The 18198-nt window shown below is 40.8% G+C and overlaps 1 protein-coding gene across 5 annotated transcripts in view; it reads right to left on the bottom strand.

Annotated features, from left to right (window-relative positions):
- ST3GAL3 (ST3 beta-galactoside alpha-2,3-sialyltransferase 3) overlaps positions 1-18198 on the bottom strand; it is a 201144-nt gene that overhangs the window by 83006 nt on the left and 99940 nt on the right. For all 5 annotated transcript variants that reach the window (XM_036892928.2, XM_036892932.2, XM_036892930.2 and 2 more), the window contains one exon: positions 15682-15724. In XM_036892928.2, the coding sequence (XP_036748823.1) occupies positions 15682-15724 (43 nt within the window). The remainder of the gene's footprint in view (positions 1-15681; positions 15725-18198) is intronic.

The raw sequence follows: 18198 nt of genomic DNA, 5'->3' as shown, positions 1-18198 counted from the left end.
TGAACAGGTGCTATTAATTACAATTCACACATGAGCTCAGAAAGATGAAGAGACTTATTCAAGATCATATGGCTAGTAAATGGTAAATACTGGATTAGAACACCTATGTTTCTAACACCTGTGCAGAAGCCCTTACCATGGCACCACCACCAGTGTGGATCATAGCAAGTGACATCACAGAGGGAAGTACAGAGTCCAAGCAGCACACAAGGGGTCACTGCAGTAGGAGATGTGGTAGAGAAGAGGGTCAAAAAGGCCTCTCACGGCCCTTTGAAAGCATGTGTACAAGCAGTGAGGCATTTTGAGTGCATGATATCCTTGTCTCCCAATCACCATCTGCTTGCCGCCTTGTATTGTGGGTTCCTGTGGTCTTTCTGAGTTCTAGAAAGTTCCACAAAGAGAAGAGATGGATGATGGATGGCAATTGCCTCTGTAATGCAGTGCCCTGTAGAGACACATGCACAACAGGTGGCCACATCTTTCCTCTCTAGTTTACACCATCAACCTCTGGCAGGGTGCTTCAGGGATAAGGGTTATGAGACAGACCAGGATCCATGGGCTCAGGTAATCTATAGTGGAGGAGAGGGAGCACTGGCAAGCTGGAGCACAAGGAAGCCAGCACCCAGTAGGGAAGGCCCTTCCCACGGAGGTGCAAGGTAGTCAGATACCAAGGATGAGCAGCTCTAAACCAACCCTGCATTTAGAAAGCAATGTAACTTCTGAAATACACAGGGCGGGTACAGTGGGCCATGTCAAGTTACTACCTAATTAAAATGCCTAAGGAATGGCCTCCTGACTGTCCCAGTGAGAGAAGAATAGGGAGAGTGTTGGGGATTCTGAGTCATACAGCAGGCTGGGACCTCTGGGGCAGTTAGCGGTCAAAACCACCAAGATTAACAGTCGCCAACTCCCTCAGGCCAGAATGGTTAGTTTCTCTAAGGCACTCAAACTCCAAATGCCAGGAGGCCCCCACATATGTCTGATCAAATCATTCAGCCCTTGTTCTTCTCATACTCTCCAGCTGGCCTTTCATTTTGGGAGATTTAGCATTTCAACCAGTAAGAGCACCCATTGTCCTGCAAACGTGACCACCAAGCCCCTGGGGTGAAGAGTGTGAACCACTGCACTCCCCAAGGAAATCTAGATGGCAGAATGGACCCCAGAGAAGGAACCAGATTTCCACCCCACTCCTTCACTCAGAAGCACCTAGTTTAAGGAATCAGGCCAAGCAATGGGTTGTAAATGGGAAGAGCCCAGGATCTGTAATCAGAAATTTTCACAGAGGACATTAGGAAGCTGTTTGACCTTGGGCAAGTGATGGAAAATCTGATTCTCAGCTTCCTCATCTGCACAGAGAACCACTTGATTCCCAGGGATCTTGGGAAGATGTGGTGAGAAAGCACATGTGGAGGGGCCAGCTGTCCTCTCGAGCACCACATGAATGTAAAAGATGAGATGGCAGAGGTAGGCAGCCAGATAGTGGAGGCTTTGAACACTTGGCTCAAGTTTGGACTCTGCCACAAGGGAGTCACCGAATGGCTTCCAGTGGAGAGTGCCCTGATCACGGCACTTTAAGGTGTGTGTTCTAAGGATTGGCATTTGTGAGGTGAGGGGTAGCACTCCAAGAGGCTGAAAGGAGCAGTCCATGAGACAGAAAAATAATCAGAGAGGGTGATGTCTCAGTTGCCAGAGAAAGAAGCATCTCAAGAAGGAGGTGAGAACTGTGTTAAACACTGAGGTAGGCCTGGTAAGGTGTGGCTGTAGGACTGACATCTGGATTAGGCAATATAAATTACTCCTGACCTAGACAAGAGCTGTTTCACTGGAACTTGGGAATGAAATATTGATTTCATGATGTTAAGAGAAAACAGAAGAACTGGAGTTACGGAATACAGACTGTTTTTAGGAGTTTTACTAAAAAGTGAGACAGATAAATGGGCAATAGCTTGAAGGAAGAAGCAGGGAAAGATGTTTTTTGAGGCTAGGAAATATTTTAGCATGTTTACAAGCTGGTTAGAGTAACAGGAAAATTCATGGAACAGTTGTAGAAGAAATATCTTTGAGTAGGTGACAGGGGAAGGGATCTCATACAAAAGTAGAAGGGTTGCTATAGCTGTGTGTGCACTGCCCTGCCGGGCCAGTGACGATCTGGTCATCAAGCTGCATTCAGCTTAAGCACCACTTCCTCTATGAAGCTGTTCACATTTGCTTCCCCTCCTTGCCAGCAGAACCATCCTATTCTGCCTATGGGCCCCACTGCACTTAGAGCCGACTTTGACTGTAGCTGCTCACTTGCTGTCACACTCCCTTTCTCACCCATCTCCTTCCCTTCCTTCCTCTCACTCATTCACTCACTCAACATTTAAAGGTAATGGAGCCACTCTTCCTGGATTTGTTTCCCTTACTAGTTGTGTAACTTTGGGCTTTTAATGGTGCTGTACCTCAATTCCACATCTTTAAAACTGGGTTTATACTAGTGATTACTTCACAAAATTGTTGTATTATGTTGAGAATCAAGTGCTTAGTACAATGTGTGGCACATAGTTCTCTCTCAGTATATGCTCACTGTAACAGTTTTGATGTTACGTGCCAGACACTGGCCTGGGATCAAAGAAATATGATGACTAGATAGGGCCTTGCACTTGTTACACTGAAAAGTAACTGTCCATTCAAATACCCTTTCTCTCCAAGACCATGACAACTGAGCATAGGGCATAACACAGAGTCCCATGATGGCAGAGTACAGAAGTACCCAACAAAATGAACTCAACTGGTTACCTGGACTTGGAAGGTTAACTGATAGGAAATGCTGGGGAGATGTGGTGATGGCTGCAGAGAATGGAGAAGGCACTTGAGGGTTATTCTGAGACTCTACAGTATAGATCATCTTGTAACCATGTACAATGGCATCTTGTAACCAATGGTCTAATTTCTAGAACCTCTCAAAGAGGAATGAACTCAGATCAGTCCCCTGCTTTGTCCCCTCCCTCATTCCATGTACTAGTTTACTGATGTAGAGTTAAGAAACTGGTTGTGAGAATGAAATGAGTTTCCAAGATGGAAACTTTTCTCCTTAAGGACAATTTCTATGGAAAACAGTGTGCAGGTTCATCAAAAAACTAAAAGTAGAAATACCATATGACCCAGCAATTCCACTTCTGGGAATTTACCTGAAGAAAACAAAATCACCAATTTGAAAAGATATATGCACACCTATGTTCACTGCAGCATTATTTACAATAGCAAAGACATGGAAGCAACCCATGCCCATTGATAGATGAATGAATAAAGATGTGGTATAGATATACAATGGAATATTACTCAGCCATAAAAAAGAAGGAAATCTTGTCATTTGTGACAACACGGATAGATATAGAGGGTATCATGCTAAGTAAAATAAGCCAAGCAGAAAAAGACAAATACCATATGATTTCACTTATAGGTAGAATCTAAAATATATAACAAACAAACAAAAAAGAAGTAGACCCATAAATATTGACAATAGACTGTTGATTTCCATAGGGAGAGGGGTGGGAGGCTGAGTGAAATAGGTGGAGGGGATAAAGAAGAAGAAACTCAAATTATAAAATAAATTAGTCATAGGAATGGAAGTACAACATAGAGAATATAACCAATAATATTGTAACATCTTGGTAAGGTAATGGGGGTAACTACACTTACTGTGTCAAGCACCTAATAGTGTATATAATTACTGAGTCACTATGTTGTACATCTGAAACCAATAAAACATTGTATATAAACTTTATTCCAATAAAAAAGGGACAATTTCTATCTCCTCTGACTGCCTCTCCCCTCCCACCCCATCACTGTATGTCTGCTGGGTCTTGCATTATCATCAGTCCCTTCACTCACCCACATCTGGGATATTGCCAGCCCACCCTGTTCTAGATTGCTGACCCTTTGCTCTTTGGAACTCCAATACAGACACAGACTTCTATAGTGGTCAAATAAACTAGACAGCATTGTTTCACAACCACTCCATCATTTTAAGAGAAGAGGGACTGCTTGATCTGAGTCATCTGGAATTTGTGGTATTTCTCAGCTTTGAGGGAAATACCTCATCTTTCAGCTATCTTTCGGCTATCGCTACTGGGTATTGCAATACCTTTCAACAAACCAGGCTACTCTGCTGTTTAATCAGTAAGTCTGGATCTGGCATTACTCCTATTTATCTTTTCTCCAGGGTCTTATAATTTACTTCACTTTGGCTGGGAGCTTGCTCTCCAGAAAGTTCTTGCAATGCTTTAGCCTGAGCTGTATAGGCAATTCCCACAGAGACGTCCACCTGGGCTCTGTTGTGACTACTCCAATTCAATTTTTTTTGGCATTTCACTTCTTTAAAAAAAAAAAAAATACATCCTTTTTGAGTGGTAGTAAAGAGAAGAAGAACTAACATTTAATGAGCATAAACCACGTGCCAGACAATTGACCTAATTATCTAATTTAGCTTTACAATAATCCTCCAAGGCAGTACAGTCCTTAGACCCAGGCATGTGAGTTAAAAGAGTCCAAGAGAAAATATGGTTGGAAGATGTACTGTTTTGTATTTACATTATAAAATTTCCAGTGATAAATTTTGATAGGAACTGCACTGAATCTGTAGATTGCTTTGGGTAGTATGGAAATTTAAACACATTAATTCTTCCAATCCATAAGCATGGAACATCTTTCCATTTATTTGTGACCTCTTCCATTTCTTTCGTCAGTGTCTCACAGTTTCCAGTGTACAGGTCTTTTATCTCCTTGGTTAAATTTATACCTAGCGCCAGGCGGAGAAAGACAAATACCATATGATTTCACTTATTTGTGGAATATAAAAACAAGGCAAATAGAAGGAACAAAACAGCATTAGACTCAGTCACTGAGAAGGGACTAGTGGTTACCAAGAGGGATGGGAATGAGTGGGGGCAGAGGGGAAGGGGAAGGGGGAGTGTTGAATCACTGTGATGTACATTTGATAAAATAAATAAACTTAAAAAAAATTTATACCTAGGTATTTTATTCATTTTGAAGCAACTGTAAATGAGATTAATCTCTGACAGTTCATTATTAGTATATAGAAATGTAACTGATTTTTGTATACTGATGTATCCTGCAACTTTTCTGAATTTGTTTGATAGTTCTAACAGTGTTTGGAGGTCTTTAGGAGGACTGAAAATACAGTTTTACTTCTCCCTTTCTTATCTAGATGGCTTTTTTTTTCTTTTTCTTGCCTAACTGCTTTTGCTAGACTTCCAGTACTGTGATGAATAAATTTCCGAAGCTAGGCATCCTTGTCTTCTTGATCTCAGAGGAAAAACTTTCAGCTTTTCACTACTGAGTATGGTATTAGCTGTGGGCTTGTCTTATGTAGCCTTTATTATGTTGAGATATGCTCCCTGTATACCCACTTTGTTGAGAATTTTTATTATGAGTAGATGTTGAATTTTGTTAAATGTTTTTTATGCATCTTTTTATGCAGAAATCAAAGGATTATTATCCTTTATTTTGTTAATGAGGTATATCACAGTCATTGATTGGCAGAAGTCGAACCATCCTTGCATCCAAGACTAAATCCCACTTGATCATGGCATATGACCCTTTTAATGTATTGTTGAATTTGATTTGCTAAAAATTTTTTAAGGATTTTTGTATCTAAGTTCATCTGGGGTATTGGCCTGTAATTTTCTTTTCTGTAGTTTTCTTGTCTGGTTTTGTTATCAGGGCAATGCTGGCTTTGTAAAATGAGTTTGGTAGTTCTCTACTCTTCTGTTGTTTGGAAAACTTTGAGAAGGATTGGCATTCTTTAAATGTTTGGTAGAATTCACCAGTAAAGCCATCTGGTTCTGGAGTTTTGTTTGTTGGGAGGTTTTTGACTCGTGTTTCAATCTCCTTACTGGTAATTGGTCTGTTCAGATTTTTTATATCTTCATGATTCAGTCTTAGTAGGTTCAAATGGTAAATTTAACATGATCAGAAAATTAATTACAATTCACAATTTCTCTGCATCTCTAGATAAGACCTGCATTAGTGATCATCATCAACAAAGTGCAGTCACAACCTTTGAGAGTCACTGGAAGCCAGTATTCATAGGCAGCCTGAAGGATAAAGATAATGAATAATGATGTGACCAGCATGAAATAAATGGTACAGGAGAACTGAAGAGACAGGAAGATTTATATTGTTTCTACAAAACAGGTAACAGAGAGCCATGGCACTGTGAGTTAATAACAGTATTGCTATCTTTTTCTTGTTGTGAGAAATGTGAAATTAGCTAGGAATGATGCACTTAACAATAAAAAACATGAAGAGATGGTTCCTGAACTTGTGATAGTCTGGATACTATGAAGACCTTATATGCACTGACTGGATAATAAACACATAAATCTCTCTTCTTTTACCATTATTCTCAATCCTCACCAATAAATCATCATCTCTTACATGGACCCATTAGCTTGTTTATACAGTGGAGGCCTTAAAAAACTTATTCAGCCAGGGCTCTGCACACCAAGGTATTATTCTCATTTTGACAAGAGAAACTGACTCTAAAACCCATCCTCTGTTGCATTCAAAGTCCTTACCTTCTTTGGTAGAAAGCTGCTGTGCCATTTATTTATTTAGAACTTTTATGATACTGGTTCACACTTTTTTTTTTTGGTATCAGTAATGGACAATTACTTGAACAACATTATGGTTACTAGACTCCCCCTATTATCAAGTCCCCCCCCACAAAGCCCATTACAGTCACTGTCCATCAGCATAGTAAGATGCTATAGAATCATTACTTGTCTTCTCTGCGTATACTGCCTTTCCTGTATCCCCACCCCCCCACCGCTACATTATGTGTGCTAATTGTAATGCCCCTTTTCCCCTTTATCACTCCCTTCCTACCCATCCTCCCCAGCCCCTTTCCCTTTGGTAACTGTTAGTCCATTTGTGGGTTCTATGAGTGTGCTGCTGTTTTGCTCCTTCAGTTTTTGCTTTGTTCTTATACTCCAGATGAGTGAAACCATTTGGTACTTGTCTTTCTCTGCCTGGCTTATTTCACTGAGCATAATACCCTCTAGCTCCATCCATGTTGTTGCAAATGGTAGGATCTGTTTTCTTCTTATGGCTGAATAATATTCCATGGTGTATATGTACCACATCTTCTTTATCCATTCATCTACCGATGGACACTTAGGTTGTTTCCATTTCTTGGCTACTGTAAATATGCTGCGATAAACATAGGGGTGTATCTGTCTTTTTCAAACTGGGCTGCTGCATTCTGAGGGTAAATTCCTAGAAGTGGAATTCCTGGGTCAAATGGTATTTCTATTTTGAGTTTTTTGAGGAACCTCCATACTGCTTTCCACAATGGTTGAACTAGCTTACATTCCCACCAGAAGTGTAGGAGGGTTCCCCTTTCTTCACATCCTCGCCAACATTTGTTGTTGTCTGTCTTTTGGATGATGGCCATCCTAACTGGTGTGAGGTGATAACTCATTGTGGTTTTAATTTGCATTTCTCTGATGATTAGTGATGTGGAGCATCTTTTCATGTGTCTGTTGGCCATCTGAATTTCTTCTTTGGAGAAGTGTCTGTTCAGCTCCTCTGTCCACTTTTTAATTGGCTTATTTGCTTTTTTGGTTTGTTGAGGTGCATGAGCTCTTTATGTTTGGATGTCAACCCCTTATTGGATATGTCATTTACGAATATATTCTCCCATACTGTAGGATGTCTTTTTGTTCTACTGAAGGTGTCCTTTGCTGTACAGAAGCTTTTTAGTTTGATATAGTTCCATTCGTTCATTTTTGCTTTTGTTTCCCTTGCCCAGGGAGATATGTTCATGAAGAAGATGCTCATGTTTATGTCCAGGATATTTTTGCCTATAATTTTTTCTAAGAGTTTTATGGTTTCATGACTTACATTCAGGTCTTTGATCCATTTGAGTTTACTTTTGTGTATGGGGATAGATAGTAATCCAGTTTCATTCTCTTACATGTAGTTGTCCAGTTTTGCCAACACCAGCTGTTGAAGAGGCTGTCATTTCCCCATTGTATATCCATGGCTCCTTTATCATATATTAATTGACCATATATGCTTGAGTTTATATCTGGGCTCTCTTTTCTGTTCCACTGGTCTATGGGTCTGTTCTTGTGCAGTACCAAATTATCTTGATTACTGTGGCTTTGTAGTAGAGCTTGAAGTCAGGGAGCGTAATTCCACCTGCTTTATTCTTCTTTCTCAGGATTGCTTTGGCTATTTGGGGTCTTTTGTCATTCCATATGAATTTTAGAACTATTTGCTCTAGTTCATTGAAGAATGCTGTTTGTATTTTGATAGGGATTGCATTGAATCTGTAGATTGCTTTAGGCAGGATGGCTATTTTGACAATATTAATTCTTCCTAACCAACAGCATAGGATGAATTTCCATTTATTAGTGTCCTCTTTAATTTCTCTTAAGAGTGTCTTGTAGTTTTCAGGGTATAGGTCTTTCACTTCCTTGGTTAGGTTTATTCCTAGGTATTTTATTCTTTTTCATGCAATTGTGAATGGAATTGTTTTCCTGATTTCTCTTTCTGCTAGTTAATCGTTAGTGTATAGGAATTGTGCCATTTATTTTTAAGGTAAAAAGACTGGAGTTTAAGTAACTAGCTCTTCCACATACTAGTTGTGTAATCTTAGGTAAGAAATAATCAGTTTATTTCTCTGTTGTCATCTTTTTAATCTCTAATGAAATATTTTTACCTTTGCTTAGAGGAACCAAGAGAAAAGTTTTCTTGTTTTTTTTTTTTTTTCCCCCTCTCTCTCACATTAAAGAGAATCTGTGCTGTCTGAAGTCAACAGTCAATGTGCCACTGGTAGCAGTTCTTGAAGTGAGAGATACTGCATTTCCCATTCCCCTCAAATCTTCTAATACTGATATATAGGGGATTTGGGTTTTCTTATTAAATGTGGCACTGTTCTTTCTTATGCCCTTTTCCTCTGCCCTTAATTGCTTTAACAAATGTTTATTAAATATTTACTATGCACAGCAAACACTATACTGGGCACTGGGAATACATCAGTGAGCCAAACATACATGGTTACTGCCTTTACAAAGCTTAAAATATAGCTGTTGAAATTTAGGATAAAACTGACAATGTAGATTTAGAAGAATAGAAATCTATGTTGAATAGCAGGATGAGTGGAAAGTTTGGAGCCAGGCAGGAAAGGTTTGCATGAATGCTGGCTTGATCACATAGAGTTCTGTGAACACAGATAAATCACTTCTACAGTTACTTTCTCATTTGTTGAAATCCATTTAAATACTACTTCCCTGAGTACTCCACCAATTCATTCATTCATTCAACAAATATTTATTGAGCAATCACTAAGTGCTAGGCACTGTTTTAGAGCTAGGAAGTAGTATCAAAACAAAACAGACAACTCTCCTGTCCTCTCTCTCTAGTGGGAGAAGACAGATAATCAACAAGTAAGTAAAACAGGGGATTACAGTAGTGATAAACACCCTAGAGAAAAATGACACAACAAGGCAAACAGGGAATATCGATGGAGGATGAGGATAGAATGCTGTAGGGAAAAATGAAAGTTCCTTTGGCCAGGATCCTTACCTGACCCTAAACTATGTGATGATGTTATTGGCCTATTGCTAGGCTCTTACACACCTGTTAGCAAGGAGCCATTATTTTCAGTGTTACTATATAAAGAGCTCTGCCCAGTGCTCTCTCCAGAGGTAGAGATGGAGAAGGATTGCAAACACCCCAGAGGCAGATGTGATTCCAGTGATTCTCACCTGCTACCATGAGAATAAAGTTTGGTATAAACCCTTTTACTCCTAACATTCTGTTGTTATTCAGTCTCACCAAATCCTGAGTAAACTTGCCTGGGGGCAGTCCCCCTCAGGTGAGACAGATGCATAGGGAAGACTTAACTAAGAAGGGGTCATTTGAACTAAGACCTGAAAAGGTGAGGGATGAGCAATCTCTGCAGGTATCTCGGGAAGAGTATCCCAAACAAAGCAATGAGCAAATGCCAAGAGCTTGAAGTAGGAATGGGCCTGGACTATCTGAGGCACAGCATGGAGCCCAGTATGGAATAATAAACAAGGAGACTAGTAAGAAAACAGGGGTCTAGACCTTGGAGGGTCTTGGCTGAACATGGTTAAAAACTCTGGCACTTACTCTAAAAGAAATGGGGAGCTACTGGAGAGTTCTGATCACACAAGTAACCAGATCTGTCTTGCATTCACAGGATCACTTTGGCTTCAGTGTGGAAGTAGACTAAGTGTGAAACAGGGAGAGCAATTGAGTGCAATAATGAGGCAGGAGACGAATGTCTGGCCAGTGATAGCAGTGGAGGTAGCAAGTATGGTTGGATCTCAAGATATTTAAGATAAAGCCAACAGGGTTTGCTGGTGATTAGTTTCAAAAATATGATGCTAAGGTTTCTGACCTGAGCAACTGGAAAGATAAAGTTGCCATTTACTGGGGTAGGGGAGATTCGGGGGGGGCAAGGGGTATGAACCAGGAGTTTGGTTCTGGACATGTTAAGGGTGAGGTGCCAAATCCAAGTAAAGGAGGCAACTCTGGAGTGTGGGGAAAGAAGACTGGGCTTGAACTATAAATCTGGGGTCATCAGCATACAGGGGATACTTGAAGCCATGAGACTGATGAGATCATCTAAGTTGTTGTTGTGAGAATAGGTAACACAGAAAGTACCTAGTTTGGCACTGGGTGTACAGTAGGTGCTCAATAAACACTTTCCCCTTGCAGCCATAGGAAACTTGGTAGGCTATTCTGGAAAGACTAAACTATGCCTCAGGGTATATTTTAATCTGACCCATGTTTACAGGCCTTTCACAATTGGCTTGGTTTTCACAAGCCTTTGGGGGTTAAAAGTTGTTGGTGTTGGTTATCATATCTTTGTCTTCACATGGAATTCCTTATGAAATTAGGGTGAGCATTGAAGTACCCATGCTCTTGCCCACGTGGCAACTATAAAACACCACATTGTGGCAGCAGACAGGAGCTTTCCCAGAGCTCAGAGCACCTACCCAAGCCCAGAAGAAACAGATGAAACCTCCATTAATTAAATCAGCTCAGGAAACCCACCTGGACACCAGGGTCTGGCTCCTTCAAGGCTCCAGACAGTGCTTCACTCTGCTGGACTAATGACACATTCCTGACTCCTGGTGTCATGTTCCTCATAACTGGGACTGAACTTTCCTTAGAGTTCTGTCCAGAATACTCTGCTTCCAGATGCTGGCAGGACTAACCCCCCCTCTTCCTTTGAGTCTTAATGTCACCTTTCAGTGAGTTCTACCCTGACTATACGATTTAAATTTAAATTTCTTCTCCAGCTCTGTTTTCTTCTGTGCACTTATCAACTACCAAGATACTGAAAGCTTTACTTACTTATTACTTTTTGTTTATTGACCATCTCTTTTACTGGGTATCTTCAGAGCACAGAACACTGTCTAACACATAGTTGCTCAAGACATTTGTTGAATGAATCAGGAAGTGCTTAATTATCTTGACGTTGGGGCAGCAGCTGATACCCTGAGCCTTTCCCTAGGTCCCTCAACTTTGAACGGCAGACTCCTTTCAGAGAGCCCAAAACCTCCCCAGAGACCAGACTTGAACCCGCTGGAGGTATAATCCAGTAAGGCTGTAACTGAGTGCACCCAGCAGTCAGAGTGCCCGTCCCCAGGGGGGCTGCAAGATTAATTCTGAGGCAACCCTGAGGCCAGAAAAACCCTACCACCAGCTTCACATCCTGGTTACCCTTGCTCTCTCCTTCAGTTACATACTTGTCACTTCACATCCTGGCTATTCTTGTTCTCTCCTTCAGCTGCATCCTCTTCAGTTTTCTCATGCTCAAGTCACTGCTCTGTTTCTTCGTGGCCCAGTCTCCCACTTCTCTTCCCCTGTACCATACTCTAACTTTCCACTGTGTGCTATGAAGCCCTGTTTCTTTACATCCTCAGCTTCTGTGGTGAATGTTCCTCTGTCTTCTGCTTTTAGAAACCCACGTCTCCCCTGAAAACATCATTTCCTTTACAGCCCTGGGTGATGGAGGCTGCTCTTTCTTGTATACCCCCTTTATCCGAGGATCCCTCATCTCCTCTTGGTATTTCATTTATCCTTCCAAGCCACCAGTATGTCTTCCTTATTAAAAAACAAAACAAAACCTATTCATTGCTCATGCTATCCAGAAATACTACTTCCTACACTCCCTTGCTGTTCTCATTTACTCCCTTCTCATTCACTAAGACTTTAGCTCACAAGACATCTTTTCAATTAAGCTTGTAAGCCTGTTCATATGGCTTAGAATTTTCGGTTTTATCCCAATTACAAGGCACACAGTTGGTACTCAAGAAATATTTGCTAAGTGAATGAGTGAAGAATAAAATCTGAGGCATTGAGCAGGAGGCAAGTTGAGGCTCAAGACTCATTTTGGGGCTATATCCTTCCCAGTTTACCAGACACTGACAAGGGTCCAGGACAGGTTAAACCTCATCCTTGGCCAATTACTATTATCCCCACTTCATAGAGGAAACTGAAGCTTAGCAGTTAGGTAACCCATGCAAGATTAAAGCTAGTAAGGCATGGAACTGGGCCTTAAAAATATGACTCCACAGCCCATGTTTTTAACCTCCACAGCTGCTTTCCTGAACAACAAAGCTTACAGTTAAAAGACAAGGTTTTGCATAGCTCTGCAAAAAAATATTCTGAATAATTTTCATAGTGTTGACAAGAGATTTGCCATATAGATACAAGCATTAGGGAATTCTCAAAGGCAATAGAAAACAATTCTGCAAAGAGAATTTAAAGAATATAGTCAAGACAAAAAAAATCCAAAACATCTATTTCCACATTTGGGGGGTATCATTGGATACAGAGATATTTTAAGAGTATTTCTATATGACAGGATTTTATGACTAGGAAGCACCTAAGGTGGGAGATAATTCTCATGCAGATATATCTGTGCTGCATTCTCAATTAAGGGTCAGCCAACTATGATTTGTGAGCCATATCCAACCCACTTTCTGTTTTTTGTATGGCCTATGAGTTAAGAATGTCTTGTACATTTTTAAAGGTTAGGAAAAAAATCCTAAGAATAATATTTCATGACACATAAAAATCATCTGAACATCTCGGTATCCATAAATAAAGTTTCACTGGAATACTGTCACACTCCTTTGTCTACATGCTGTCTAGAGCCGCCTTCACAGTATAGCAGCAGAGTTGGGTAGTTTTATAACAGAGACAATAAGGCCCCCCAAATCCTAAAATATTGACTACCTGCCCTTTACAGAAAAAGTTGGCCAACCCCTATTACAGAGTTTCAGAAAAGGAGTAGAGAGAGGCAGAGGCAATAATTTAAAGAGATAATGGCTGAAAATTTTCCAGAATATATGAATTCTTAATATTTAAGAAGCTAAATGAATCCAGTCAATATAAATAAAAAGAAATTCTTGCATTTGTATATTTATTCATACTTTGTAGCACTCTTTCTTTTACTCTTCATAAGAACCTCAGAAGTAGGTATTATCATCTACATTTTTCATAAGGGAGAATTGGGATTCTGAGAGCTAAAATGAATTATCTGAGATCATGTGATTCTAAGGAGCAGGGGCAGAATTCAAATCCAGTACTCATCCAAGTTCAGGTCCTTTCCTATACATCAGAAATAAAACAAACACAGCAGAGAAAGACTTCTGAATGGGAGAGTGGAACATTGCTAAGGAATTACCTCTAAAATCCTGAATTCTTAAGTTGGAAACTCCTCCCTGGAAGGGGGTAAAAACCTTTCCCACATATCTGTGCTTTCATCATTGGATTGGAAAAGCCTTTGCAGTAAGAGACAGGAAAGTTCTGTTTGTAACCTTAAACTGTGAGTTAAACTAATGAGGCCAAGCAAATTCCCTGGGCTAAAAAACAAAATGACTCAAATGGTCATGGAACCAGTCTGATACACAACTGAAAGCTACATCACAGCCTACTTTGTACCACCCAACTGTCAGGACAGCAGGGCAGGAGTGTTCTCCTAATTCCCCTCCCCACACTGCTAGAGACAGTTTAAATACTATAGTTAACATGTCCTAGATAACATGCCTTTTGTTCATCAATGCGATTCAACTTGGTAAATTACTACATCTCTTCTATGCTGGTGGCATTTCACTTACTTATAGCTTATACTTGACTTGCTTTTTGCTCAGAGCACTAAATTAAGAATTTTCTGAAAGTGAAGCCTGTGGCTTTCTAGCATAATCAAGCCTCATTCTCCAGATGTTAACATGTGGCTGATATCTCTCTACTAGCTTGGCATAAAGAACACACTATTCTTCAATTGCGGCTGCATTCATGCTGTGTAAAAACTAGGAGAATTACAACGCCTGAACTCATAGTATGATGAAGCACCAGAGCCAGGAAGCCAGATGTCAGGAAGAGGGACTAGATGCCAGACAATTCAGTGGGAAAACCAAATGGCCCAGATCTGATATCTTGTATGTAGTGCAGCCATTATGATTAGAAGCAGCTGTGGTCAAGGCTTTACAAAAGAGAGGGAAGAAAGGAGACACAATTCTGATCTTTTACATCTGTCTGATACAGAACAAGGACTTAAGTGTAAAAAAATGACAAATAAGAATGGAGCCACAGGTTTGGAGCCATTTATTGCATTTCAGCCATGTGAGAGGTCCTATGCAAGGCATGAACAGAGTGGGTATATCACCATCTCAAGACATCCCAGACTAATGGGGGAAGTGCCCAGTCACCCAGCCATCATCTGTGCAGCCATGTGTTCTGTATTTACTGAGCACCTAACAAACATATACCGCACAGTTTAGGTGCTAGAAGGCCAGCAAGGCCAGAACCAGGAAGGCTTCTGAAAGCTTTAGATACCCTGTGCTTGAAAGCCCCTATGAATTAATCTTTCAATTAAATCTTTATGACAGCCCTATGAGGTAGGTATATTGTACTCATCTTACAGATAAAAAGGAGGCTCAGAGTGGTTAGGTAGCTTGCCCCAAATCACAAAAAAGAGGAACCGGCAATCTACGATTTGAACCAAGCTTGGCCTGGCTCTGAGCCTGTGCTCTTAATAAATTAACAATTATTACACAGTTAATTATAGTACAATGAGATAATTGATGACAGAAAATTCACAGTAAGTATAGAGAAAGAATAATTCATTTGTGTAGGGAGGAGGTGGTCTTTGAGTTTTCCTACAGGACAAACAGGAAAGGGAATTTCAGGTGCAGACAACAGGTACACGCAAAGGCAGAGGGAAATGGAGGGTCACTTGGGAGGCAGTTACAGGAGCTAAAGTGGGGCAGGAAGCGTGATGAGGGTGGACTCTGTGTATCAGGCTGCAGAGCGGCTCTGAGGCCCCTGCCTCCTTCTGTGACTCCACCATCCTCCACTCTGTCCCTCAGACTCCTGGCAGTGGCTCCTTCTGTAATAAACAGCCTGGGCCAGCCAGTCTAAGTCCTTATATTTGCACCCACAATCCCATCCTCTCCAGGCCCCTGCAGGCTGTAATGTGCTCCAAGATTCTTGCTGACAGAGAACAGGAGCCCCCGGGAATCCCCAACAGCCACAGCAATGATCAGAGCAGACCCTTCAAAGTTGGACCCCAGGTCTCACAGGCCCATCTACCCCGGAGTCAAGGCACTTCCTCAATCTACTCACAGTTTAGAGTCCAGCTTCAGGAGGAAGCCCAACCGATCATACTCTGAAAAAGAAAAGAAAAGCAGAGAATGTCACTTGAAGTCAAATCACTGCTGGCAGTGGCAGATTGCAGTCCCCAGATCTTGACTGGGAGGACAGACAACTGCTTTAAAGAACAGATCCAAATATATAAGCCACAACAAACTTAAGACACAAAAATCTTGCTGAATGCCTTTTTTGTGAATGACCAGGTCCGAGACAGGTATTGCCCAGGCCTCCTAGGCCAGCCAACCAGCCCTATGCTGGTATATAATTACCTTCCTGTTAAAATGTGGTCCTTGAAAACGAAACTTAGTAAACCACAAAACTGGACCTCTGGAGAAGTAAGAGGGTCAAAAGCAAACTCTTCTTCCTCTAAGCTCTAATTTCCTCTATTTTTGCTGAATCAGCCATGTTAATTATGGGGTAAAGAGGCAGCAGCTAAGGTGTCCTCAAATTCATAGCAAAGATCCTCTTTGTGACAATCAGACAATAAGTCTAATTACATGAAGAATAGGAAATTTAAAATGAAATCCAAGAACAAATTGGTAAGACTGCAATAAATGATAAATCATTGTTTAAATTCTTTATATCTTGCCTCATTCTAAAATGAAATTGGAGCAGTTTTACAAAATTGCATGAAGTGCAAGATTTTAAAAAAGAAGAAATCTGGGGCCAAAAGGGAAATAAACATAGGAAAAATAATAACATGTAGCCAGGATAAGAATACCAAAAGTGGGTGTCCCAAGGTCCTGTGTGCTTGCTTGAGAGGGATTAAAGATCTCTTCCCAAGATTTCTCATAGCAAAAACTAAATGCAAAGCACTGATAGATATAATGATTTACAGTGTCCGTAAAATAAACCAGAAGAGTCACAGCTATTTGTGATACTAAGACTTGAGGGAAGTTTCTTCTGTGTTCTCAAGAATATTTATATAAGGAAAATGACAGAACGTATCATAAGATTGTTTCCTATCTCTTTGTTCAGTGATTGCTGTGTGTGTGTGTGTGTGTGTGTGTGTGTGTGTGTGTGTGTGTGCGTGTAGTGGCTACATCAGAATAAGGTGGCCTGTGAATGTGCAACGCTCAGTTGACCTGGCTTAACATGAGGATAAAACAGAACATGAAGACCAGACAGCCAGTTGACACATCGTGGAGCAAGGCTTTCGAGGAACTCGGTCTTTAATTAGCAGCAAATGGCCAAGAGAGGAAAGTTACACACTGACAAGTACCTCGCAGGAGCCGTTCTGCAAGGCCGGGTAAGGCCAGACTTGTGAGTTTTCATAAGCAGCTGAGCTGCAGTGAGAGAATAATTCCTCTACTTAATATTGAAAACACCAACTAGGACACACAACTCAGCAGGCAGCTTACCTCCCAAGAGAGTACACTTGGGCAAGTGAAAGCCTCTCCTCAAAATAATTCTGATTTTGCTCTAACTCAGACAAATCAATGAGAGACTTTGCTGAGTATCAGGAACTTATAAATCAATAAGGTTTCAACTTAAAAAATATACTGAAAACACAATTTGCAAAGAGAGTTAGTTTCAAAGTTTAATACTCTTTCAACGATCCTGTTTTATCATTCCATGAGAAAGAAAATGGCATTAACTTGCCAATACCTGTCACTTTCCCCAACGTGGTCTTAACCTTTGGGCAACTATCCTGCTACTGCTCCTCAGAGCTGAGCTAAAACTCTGGGCGTACAATGAATCCACACTGTAGCTGAGAATGTAGCTGAGCCAGAGAATGTTTTCCTCTTGTTGCAAACTCAAAGGTCAGGGGCCATGCAAGAATACAACAGAAATGAGGGAAATGGAAGAACACAACACCCTCCCTTACAGCTTATTTTAATTGCCTGAAAACAAATCCTGCTGGAATGTCTTTTTTTCACCACATATTTTTGTATTGCAACCCTAACTACATCTATGAGTTACTTTCCAATGGCTTATCAACTCTTGTTTTACACAAACACACTCTAAATGCATATTAAACATGTAAGAACACTTGGCATTTCTAAAGAAATTACGTCCTGTGAAGATAAAACAAAACCAAGTGAGTTCCACCTCCCCCCAAAATCCAGCTATGCCAGAAAACAAGATGGATTCTGTCAGGTTGAGCCCAAAACAAAATGGAGGCAGATGGCCACGTACTGACAGGAGGCCACACACACACATACTCTGTGTCCTCAGAAGAAGCACAAACTGACATCTGCTCCCTGAAGCAGAACTAGTCTCAACAGACAACAGCTGGAAAGTCAACCAATCAGCTGCAACCTGCATCAACCAATCAGGACTCAACAAGCTTGCATCCCTCATTTGCATAAGCAGACCTGAATGGGAATCTGTGTGGAAACTTTGCATAAAAAACCCGTTTTCTCAGCATATTCTTGGTTCACAGACAGAGGCTACACCTCCGCAGTTTGCAAACTGTTTTAGTTTTTTTTTTTTAGCAGTAAAATTCTCATTGATTAAATTAGCTGTTTCACACAGTCATTTGTTACC

The sequence above is a fragment of the Manis pentadactyla genome, chromosome 4 (assembly GCF_030020395.1).
Source record: "Manis pentadactyla isolate mManPen7 chromosome 4, mManPen7.hap1, whole genome shotgun sequence".
Lineage (NCBI taxonomy): Eukaryota > Metazoa > Chordata > Mammalia > Pholidota > Manidae > Manis > Manis pentadactyla.
Note: the sequence above shows the minus strand (reverse complement) of the source record. Positions and strands in the feature narration are given on the sequence as shown.